At 40.5% G+C, this 10722-nt stretch overlaps 1 protein-coding gene across 1 annotated transcript in view; it reads left to right on the top strand.

Moving 5' to 3' along the window:
* Positions 1-10722, top strand: part of C5 (complement C5) — a 116453-nt gene that overhangs the window by 98558 nt on the left and 7173 nt on the right. The window contains exons 34-38 of the mRNA XM_006155491.3: positions 3300-3402; positions 3769-3843; positions 3962-4067; positions 6355-6438; positions 7316-7405. Coding sequence (XP_006155553.1) covers positions 3300-3402; positions 3769-3843; positions 3962-4067; positions 6355-6438; positions 7316-7405 — 458 coding nt within the window. The remainder of the gene's footprint in view (positions 1-3299; positions 3403-3768; positions 3844-3961; positions 4068-6354; positions 6439-7315; positions 7406-10722) is intronic.

Genomic DNA, 10722 nt, shown 5'->3' with positions numbered 1-10722 from the left:
TCTAACCCTAACCCTAACCCCAATCCAGAATCTAAACCACCTCTTTCAATCTAAACCACTGTCCTCAAGAAACACCACATTTTCCCTCCCTGCCTTTCTCCCAGCTGTTTCCCAGCCTTGGTTGTGGTCCCAAAACTCCCTTAGGATTCCTTCACTACCCACCCCTACTTCCTTCTTGGCCGCTTTCCTTCCTTCCAGCATCCCCTACTTCCTTCTTTGGCCAGTACTGATCTCTGTTAATTCTCAAACATCCCCTTTCCCTCATGTCTTTCTATTAAGGTCACCCTTTCCCAGGTGGCTTCCTTCCTGCTAACTGAGCCTGCTCACAGTTATCTTCAAATCCTTAATCGTTGTCATGGTTGGAACGTGAGAGCACACTTCTTGGCAGAGCTAAAATCTGTGTGTGGGACCCTGTAGAGAGGCATGGAGAGCCGGTAGCTCTCTCATAATGGAGTGGGACATCTGACCTTCAGTATCAGCCTGCTTCTCCAAGCTTCTATAAAGCAATGATGTTGGACTATCTTATCTCGAAGTTTCTTCCAGTTCTAATGGTCAATAGCTCTGCTATTCATAAAATGGCTCTTTATCAAAAACTCATTTATGGGGCCAGCAGGTGGCATGGTGTTTGGGAGCTCTGGACTCCCACATGACCAACCTCGGTTCAAGTCCTGGACCTGACAGCTTGCTTTCTTACTCTCTTTCTCACTCTGTCCCTCTCTGGTCATATTAAAATAAATAAATAAAGTTAAATAAAATAATTCTTAAAAAAAGAAAAAAAGAAAGAAAAACTCATATGAGTTCTTTGACAGGAGAGTTAATTCCAAATTGTCCACATACAAAAGAAAGCAAGTAGAAAGGTAGCACTGAATATTCTATTCTTTGGTTTTTACAAACTGGGGACAGAATGTTCAAAAAAGGCGGGTGGAACATGCTTTTGGCTCCGTGACACTGAATCGGTTGGGTAAATTCCAAAAGTAACTGTATAGTACTTATTCATGTAAGAAAATTTGCCTTCGAATATTCTTTTTCTTGGTTAAAGAATGCCAGCATACTGTTTCTGTGTTTAGTGGGTCTCTTTTGTGTATTTAGCTTTTTACAACCTCTCTATTGTATTTCTAAGAAAAGGGGGGAAAAAAAGAATTTAATTTCTCTTCTTCCCTCACAACAAAATGCCTTTGGGGAAGATTGCTGGTTTTGGCAGCAGGCAAAGGGCTTCTTGAAAGAATTTCTGTTCCTTGGTTGAAACGGTCTCCATGGTAACAAGTCATCCAGACTCCAGCAACCTTTTCACTGACACTCTCCACTTCGGAGGCCCCTTTCCATCCTGTTGACAGAGTATTTGCATCTGTAAGCAAAGTTCTCTGCTCTGTCCATCCGATTAGGGACATATTCATATGTCATATTAGAGCTCAGAAGATGTCTTACATTCTGTTCTAAATTGTTAATTTGGTGAACAATGGAGTTACATTTTTTATGAGTCAGTTATGATCATTTCAATGATCATGGTAAATATTACATATGAAACTCCCAACAGGCGCTGCTTTATATATGCTATGGGAGGTGTGGCTGAGGGAAAGATGAGTCCTGACACCTCTAACTCACTTCGCATCTCCTATTTCACTAATGCTCATCTCATTGTTTCCCTTATGAAACTGTCTTCCCAGTTTCTTCCTTTAATCCTGATTGCTTTTCCAAGCTGCACTCTCAAATATCCTGCTGCCTCTCAAGCATCTTGAAGTGAGGCTGGAAGTTGAAATTCACTTTTTGCAGAAGCACACTCACTCTGCTTCTACCTCTGCCCCACCAGTCTGTCCCTCATGTAAGTCCTCTAACTCTGCTTGATGGTAGCTCCAAGGCTCTGTCACCCAAAACCAAACCCTTAGAATCATAAAGATAAATTTAAAACACAAGTTTATACTTCTTTGCAGTTAAATTTACAAATAAGAAAATAAATTTAGAAAGGGGAAGTGACTTGTAGAAATCTCTCAGCAGTACTGAGGTAAAACACGTTCCCTGACTCCCCATTTTAGTGTCCTTTTCTCTCCTAACAAAGCAAACAAACAAAAACCCCTTCTATTTTGTCTCCTTTCCCTCCCTCCTTAAACTTCATCTAGCATAATCCCAAGATAAAGAATAGTACTTGAGACTTTTTTAAAAAAAATTTTTAATTGCCAGAGGGCACATGTGCTCAGCAGAGAGAAGCAGACGTGAGAAAGGAGAGGGAGTAAGCATTCCCAGTGGGGTGTGGGTGCACTTCAGTCCCTTCTCCTGCATTTATTTCTCCATCCTGTTGGGATTTGGGGCACACATGCACACACATGTGCCTGGCATGTTTTTCAAGCCACTGGGGCCTGGATTTGAATGGTATGGTCAGCTTGTGGGCTTCAGCTCCTTTAACCACTAAGCCAAGGGGCTGGCACTAAAACATTATTTTTAAAATAAAGTATCAGTTGTGGAAATTTTAGAAAATAGAGAAGAACATGGAAAAGAGACAATCACTTTTAATGTCACCATCCAAAGAAAGTAGCTGCTAACATTTTAATGTATTTTCTTTCATTTTTTCCCCAGGACATGTGTATTGAGTCTCTTTTCAATGTACAATGAATTCTCCCCTTTGAATATTTTCCATTAGAAAACAAACTAGTCTGAGAATCAAGAGACCAGGATTCTTGTGCGTTTTTTTGTTGTTGTTGTTTTTGTTTGTTTGTTTGTTTGTTTTTTTGAGAGCTTTTCTATAGAGTGCGTGAGCTCGCCGGAAAGACAGAGAGAGACAGAGAGACAGAAAGTGAGAAATCCCCCCCCCGGGGGGGGGCGGGAAGGGCCCCGCCACAATCCCTTCTCCTCCATTCTCCTCTTGGGATCTTGGGCACGCATGCACACACACCCGGCATAAGTTTAAGGCACTGGGTCCGGGACTCGAACCACGGTCGGCTACATGGGAGTTCAGCGACATAGCCATTACGCTAACTGCTGGTCCTGAGATCTGGATTCTTAAGCAGCTCTCCCAGAACTAGCCATTTGACTTCAAGCCACTGCCTTGCACTCCTCCTCTGTTTCCCCAGCTAGTTAGCTTGGACTGGAGGGCTTCCCAGCTCCAGAACAGTGATCCATTAATATTGGTCAAGCGAGGAAAAAGTTAGATCACTCAAAGATCTCTAGCAACTCTAAAATTCAGAGAGTCTATCTAGTTTCTGAATTGTAGAGGAGCAAATAAACAGAAACACAAACACAAAAAATGAAAGCCTAAGGAAGAGAATGCTTTCTTGAAGGAGTTTATCCATTTATTTATTCCATTTTAGCTACAAACCCAGCAAGGAAGAATCGTCATCCGGGTCCTCCCATGTAGTGATGAACATCTCTCTGCCTACTGGAGTCGGTGCTAACCAGGAAGACTTAAGAGCTGTAAGTGTTTTCTTGTAAATAATCTTGGGAATGCTTGGTTTTCTCTTCTGTGTTATTTTACAGACAAATTTATTTTCTTTCACTTTAACATGTCATTTTCATAGAATCACTCAGAATATCCTTCTCAAAACAATGATTTATCTAATTATTTAATTTTTAAAAATAATTTTTCAAAGTGAAGTGAGAGTTGATACTTTCATGGTCTGAAAAACGTGAGTCCACGTGGTAACATGTTCAGACATTTTTCAAGAAGAGAAACTTCTCTTCAACTTCTTTGGGTAGTGGATTGCATCCCATCAACAAGTGAATGCATATAAACAAAAAGATGATGAAATTAAATTCAAGCTTTTCTCTTTCCTCTCTTAGCTCGTGGAAGGGGTGGATCAACTATTAACGGATTATAAAATCGAAGACGGACATGTTATTCTGCAACTGAATTCGGTAAACTCCATCTCCTGCCATTTTCCTTTCACCATTACTATGCAAAATTTACAGGCTGATATTATAATGAATGTCTTTTCTTCCATAATTTTCTTAAATCTTTGAATTTCTCGAACAGATTCCCTCCAATGACTTCCTTTGTGTTCGATTCCGAATATTTGAACTTTTTGAAGTTGGGTTTCTGAGTCCTGCTACCTTCACAGTGTATGAATTCCACAGGCCAGGTAATTAACTCCAAAACTTCTTTTTTCTTTTACTATTTACCTTTTTAGAGAGAGATTTTTGCTATAGGGCACGTGTGTTCGCCGGAGAGACAGAGACAGACAGAAAGCAAGAAATCACCCCCCAGGGAGGATGGCCATGCTGCTGTTCATTCTCCTTCATTTTCGTCTTGGGATTTTGGGCACGCATGCACACGTGCCCAGTGTGAGTTTTAAGCCACTTGGTTCGAGACTTGAACCATGGCTCCTTACATAGGAATCCAGCAACGTAACCATTCCGCCATCTGCTGGTCCCGGAGTTCACTTTCATATTCATTTCATTTTTCCTTTTTAGAGAAGCCCACTGATGCTTCTGGTTTTTTAATCCGTCCAGAAAACTTCTACCCCATCTTTATTCTCATTACATTTTGCAGGTAGTTCCATGGTAGCAGTTGTCACGTTGTATTGTAATTATTTGTATATCTTTCTCATATATCTTCACCCTTGTATCCCTATTATTTAACACAGTATCAAGCACGTAATATGTATTCAATAAATGTTTATTGAACGAATGATCCCATATTTGACTACTCAACCACTTCTGAGAGCATTAAGTGGTTAGAGACCTTATTCATTTATAAGACAGACAGCCCCACTTTGAGTAATTCTACTTCTTAAAAATTCTCTTTTTTTAGAGAATGTTTTAGTTTTTGTTTTTGTTTTGGTGTGTGTGTGCTCATTACAGAGAAAGAGAGACAGAAAGCAAGAAATCACCTCCCCCAGGGAGGATGGCCACACCACAATCCCTTCTCCTCCATTCTCCTCTCAGGATTTTAAGCATGCACACACACGTGACCAGTATGAGTTTTGTTTTGTTTTTTTTTTTTTGGAGAAGTTTCCGCTCCAGGGCGCTTGTTTTTTTTGACAGAGACAGAGAGACAGAAAGCGAGAAATCACCCCCCAGGGAGGATGGCCACGCAACAATCCCTTCTCCTCCATTCTCCTCTCTGGATCTTGGGCACACACGCACACACACCCAGCGTGAGTTTAAGCCGCCAGGTCCTGGACTAGAACCACGGTCGACTACATGGGTGTCCAGAGACATAGCCATTATGCCAACTGAGAGGTTTTTGCTGTGGGGTGCATGCGCTCCAGAAAGACAGAGAGACATAAAGACAGAAAGTGAGAAGTCACCCCCCAGGGGGGATGGCCACACCACAATCCCTTCTCCTCCATTCTCCTCTCTGGATCTTGGGCACACACGCACACACACCCAGCGTGAGTTTAAGCCGCCAGGTCCTGGACTAGAACCACGGTCGACTACATGGGTGTCCAGAGACATAGCCATTATGCCAACTACTGGTCCCCCCAGAAAATTCTTAAAGTGGCTCAGACTGTCACATGTTCATCCTAGTTTTATCTTCTGAAATTGTATAGTCCACACCTAGCCTCTCTTCTCTTTTGATAACATAAATATACATATATATATATATATACTTACATATTTTTTCTATTCTTATCCAGAATAAACAAATTTCAATTCTTGTATGTAACTTACAATCCTTATGTAAAATAAACCTCACTCGTGTAAGCACCAAATATTTTCATTCTAAAAAATTAGTATGGGACCAGCAGTTGGTGTAATGGCTATGTCACTGAACTCCCATGTAGTCGACCACAGTTCGAGTGCTGGACCTGGTGGCTTAAACTCATGCCGGGCACGTGTGCATGCGTGCCCAAGATCCCTAGAGAAGAATGGAGGAGAAGGGATTGTGGTGTGGCCATCCCCCTTGGGAGGTGATTTTTCGCTTTCTGTCTCTCTGTCTCTCTCTGTCTGTCTGGCGAGCACATGTGCCCTATAGCAAAAACCTCTCAAAAAAAAAATTAATATTAAACGGTAAAATTTCAAGCACAGAATTAAGTTAACAAGAGAGTTTTTTTTTTTGAGGGTAGAAGGCCCCTTCCCATAACAAGCAAGTGTAATTTATAACCTCCCTAGGCCTTAGCTATAAAAAGAAAGGTTTAGAACCAGTGCTCTCAGGCCAGTAGGTAGCATGGTGGTTAAGGCCCTGGACTCCCACATGACCTACTGCAGCTCAAGTCTCAGACCTGGCAACTTGCTTTCTCACTTTCCCTTTCCTTCTGTCTTTCTCTCATCAAAATAAAAAGTAATGATAACGAGTGGAGTTAAATACTTAAAGAAAAAAAGGAATAAATTATCTCTGAGGTCCTATGGAAGATATTCACTGATTAGCAAATGTGTTGCATATGAATCAAACCACTTCTTATAACCATGCTTTTATTACCACAGATAAACAGTGCACCATGTTTTATAGTACCTCCAACACCAAACTTGAGAAAGTCTGTGAAGGAACGACCTGCAAGTGTGTAGAAGGTAAATTTCATTGAACAGTTTATGCTCCACACTTGTTTAAAGTAGCACCTCATAATCTGAGGTTAATCTAAGAGAAGCTGTTTCACACACTGTTCTTTCAGCTGACTGAGAGCTAATGATTCTCTGAGCATTGTAAAGCTACTTCTCCACAACTCCTAAACAGCTGGATGGTTTGTTGTACAGGGACAGAGAAATGCCACAGATGGTTGCTGATGTCTTAGGAGCAATATGATGTGAAATATTTTACTTTCACCTGGTCATCTTAATATAATAAGACCACAACCCAAGAAAACAGGCTCAAGACTAAACCACTAACCTTTCCTTCCCTCTCATCCTTCCCAGACAATGGAATTCTGTGTTTATTGTCCATTTCCATTCAATCTTTTGTAAATCAAAGACAGCCTTCTTGATCAAGGAAAAGATTCAGAACTCACCAATAGTCAACAACTGCTCTATGAGGGTCTAGGCTGGTTTTGGTTCTTTCAAAATTACTAACATCTACACATTTCCTAGGTATTTATTACATCATCTTATTGCTATACAAGTCAGTCAGATTATCGTTTTGGGTCCTTCAGGGACTTTTGATTATACCCCAAATGTAAGAATTTCCTTCTTTCTTCAAGAGAAAGAGTTAAATATGGAGTCACCACTCACCCTAAGAACAAGTATTTGTTCAAGATTTCACTTGTGAAATTTTGTTTTTAGTTCATATAATTTTTCACTTCATGGAAGAAGAAAAACATGGAATCTTAGAAATCTGGCATTTGTAAGATTGTGTGGAATTGTCTCAGGGCTCTTGTAAAACCATGTTTATTCCCAAAGAGAGCATCTGCCTGTTTGTATTAACCTGACTTTGATCATTTTTTACAAAATCCAGCTGACTGTGGACAAATGCATAAAGAATTGGATCTGACAATCTCTGCAAATACTAGAAAAGAAACAGCATGTAAGCCGGAGATTGCTTATGGTAAGTTAAAAGTACAATATTATTCCTTGAAACATGAAATTCTTGAATACACGATCAGTTAGAAAGATAAAACCTTTGCACAATGATTGTATGTGAAACATTCCATGTGATTCCTTAAAGGAAAATGCCATCCATTTTCATCATTAGCATACAATGGTATTTATTAGCATGCAAAGTTATTTCTTCAGCAAAGAAATGTGACTTTTCATTAAAAAATAAGAAATGGGCCATCCTGTAACTTGGTGGTAAAGATGGCCAAATTTCACATAGCTGATTGAACGGTTCAAGACCCGAACCTAGCAGCTTGAGAAACATCAGGTACATTTGCATGTGTGTTCAAAATCCTGAAAGGAGAGAGGAATGGAGGAGGAGGGATAATGGCATAAGTATGTCCCTGTGATGGGTGCTTTCTCTCTCTCTCTCTCCAGAAATGCACATGGCCTCTGGCAAAATTTAAAATAATGATGATGATGATGATGATAGAAATGACATGCTCATCCAGCCAAGACACTTTAATAGTTACTTTTGAATTACAGGCACTAAAACATATTCAAAGGGACATTTTGAAAAGCCACAGAGGTATTAGATTGTAGTTCTATATTCTTCCAGTTGATAGAACAGCGGCAGAGGCAAAGGTGGTTTGAGGGGTTAATCTCTTTATGACAAAAATATAAATACTAGATAATTTTTAATATATGCAGACTTATAATCCATGTTTGAGATTCTTCAAAAGGAGGGTCTCCTTCTGTCTGTCCAGAGCTCAGAGCTAACTGAATCCCCAACTACAGCTTTAACCTTGTTTCAAGTTCCGAATAGACTTAGCTCCTTTGTTTTGTATACATACTTTTAAATGTCTATTTCTGGCTTTTTCTTTTTTTGAGAGAGAGCAAGAGAGTATATTATGTACTATATGAAATCCTTTTTATGAAAATTGAAAGGGTGCTATTTATAAATTTTAAAAAGTGCAACTGATTTGGCACTGTCTTTACCAATTGCTTTGACCTATAGCTTCTCATTGGACTCCCTTAAGAAATCTCATTGGAGTTCCATAAGAACCCCAAATCAGTACTTGCCAATGAAGAAACTGAGACTCGGGAACCAGCAGTTAGCGTAATGGCTATGTCGCTGGACTCCCACGTAGTCGACCGCGGTTCGGGTCCCGGACCTGGTGGCTTAAAACTCACGCCGGGCGCGTGTGCGTGCGTGCCCAAGATCCCGAGAGGAGAATGGAGGAGAAGGGACTGCGGTGTGACCATCCCCCCTGGGGGGTGATTTCTCGCTCTCTGTCTCTATGTCTCTCTCTGTCTGTCTGGCGAGCGCACGCGCCCTACAGTGAAAATCTCTCCCCCCCCAAAAAAAAAGAAACTGAGACTCAGGGAGATTCAATAATGTGCTCAAGGTCATGCAGGAAGTATTAGAACTAGGATGCATTCTTATCTCCAGTATTACTTCCATTGTAGTCTACTGAATTCTCTTAATAGAAATACAACCATCATAACAAATTTTGTATTGTTTATAGTATTTTTTTTCCTTTGAATTAATCTTGAGTAAAAAATAAAGAGCTGCAGACTCAGCCAAGACCTACTCCAATTTTTTTTTTTAAGAGATTTTTGCTGTAGGGCACATGCATTTGCCAGAGAAACAGAGAGAAAACAATAAATCATCCCCCACCCCAGGGATATGACCATGCTACAATCCCTTCTTCTCCATTCTTCTCTTGGGATTTTGGACACTTGCACACATGCCCAGTGTGAGTTTAGGCTGGTGGGTCTGGGACTCGAACCACAGTTGACTGCATGGGGGTTCAGCAACATAAGCATTATGCCATCTGCTGGTCCCTCTACTGCAATTTTAAAAATATATCAAAATTGAAAGAGAACATTATGAGGGGTCATCAAGAAATTCATGGAATACATATCATGAAAAAAATGCATGAATTGCAATATTTTTGCACCAAAATAAACTTAGCTTGATCCCATTTTTCCATAACATTTTGAAGTTTCTTCATACTGTTTTTTTGTCTGTTTTGTTTCATTTTAGGTTTTTACCGCAGGATGTGTATGCTATCTGGAGAGAGACAGTGAGAGGTAAAGTGAGAAATCACCCCCCAAGGGGATGACTGTGCCACAACCCTTTCTGGATTTTGGGCACACACGCACATGTGCCTTGCATGAGTTTCAAGCCTCCAGGGACTCGAACTGTAGCTGGCCATGTCTGAGTCCAGTGCCTTAATCACTATGCCACCCACTGGCCCCATCTCCCTTCACAATGTTTTAACAAACAAAAATTTTACTAAATTATTTCTTCCCTCTATTTTAGAACTATTTTAACTCTAAAATAGCAGAAACCTATTTTAAAACAGATAATAAATACACTCTGGATTTATTATATTATTTTCAAGAGAGGACTTAATTGACTTCAGGCCATTTCTATTAATAGAATTACAGAATCCAAATAACATAAAATAAAATAGTTTCTTCTGTCTATGTCCACATAGTAAGTACATTGCCTATGTCTATCATAAAGATTTACGAATCTAAAACTTGAGACATCATTGGTGCTGCCATGACATATTCACCCCCTATTGGGAACCAGCAGTTAGCGTAATGGCTATGTTGCTGGACGCCCACGTAGTCGACCGTGGTTCATGTCCCGGACCTGGTGGCTTAGAACTCACTCCGGGCACGTGTGTGTGCATGCCCAAGATCCTGAGAGGAGAATGGAGAAGAAGGGATTGTGGCGTGACCATCCCCCCTGGGGGGTGATTTCTCACTTTCTGTCTCTCTGTCTGTCTCTGTCTGTCTGGCGAGTGCACGCGCCCTATAGCAAAAAAAAAAAACTCAAAAAAACCCAAAAAGCAAAAAAACAAGAAAACAAATTCACCCCCTATTTATCTACCTATTTATCTGTCATCTTTTGCTGTCTCTCATTTGTTTATCTATTTCTGGGATAGACTCATAGACTAGAAGGATCTCAGAAATGGACAGATCTTTTAGGTCTTTCCTTTCACAAGCAAAAATAAAGGGGATCTTTTCTGAGATCACATAGAAGGGATGGGTCCCTTCAAGCTGATCATTTCAGAGATCAAGCGCAGCACACATCACACACAGATGCCTGAGTGAAGAGAAAATGGGATTGGGGGAAATCAGATAGTTGCCAACCCAAGCAAGAGTAAGTGAGAAACAGAATTCTATTAAAAAGCAAAGACCAAAGCAAGTGGAGCGGAGCTGTAGGAGGAGGTAAAGCAAAGAAACAGGAAGGCCTACATGGAGGGCTGAATGGTAATGCTCCCTTCTGTGGCCATGCAGAGGGAAAGA

The sequence above is a fragment of the Tupaia chinensis genome, unplaced genomic scaffold (assembly GCF_000334495.1).
Source record: "Tupaia chinensis unplaced genomic scaffold, TupChi_1.0 Scaffold000455_1, whole genome shotgun sequence".
NCBI lineage: Eukaryota > Metazoa > Chordata > Mammalia > Scandentia > Tupaiidae > Tupaia > Tupaia belangeri.
Note: the sequence above shows the minus strand (reverse complement) of the source record. Positions and strands in the feature narration are given on the sequence as shown.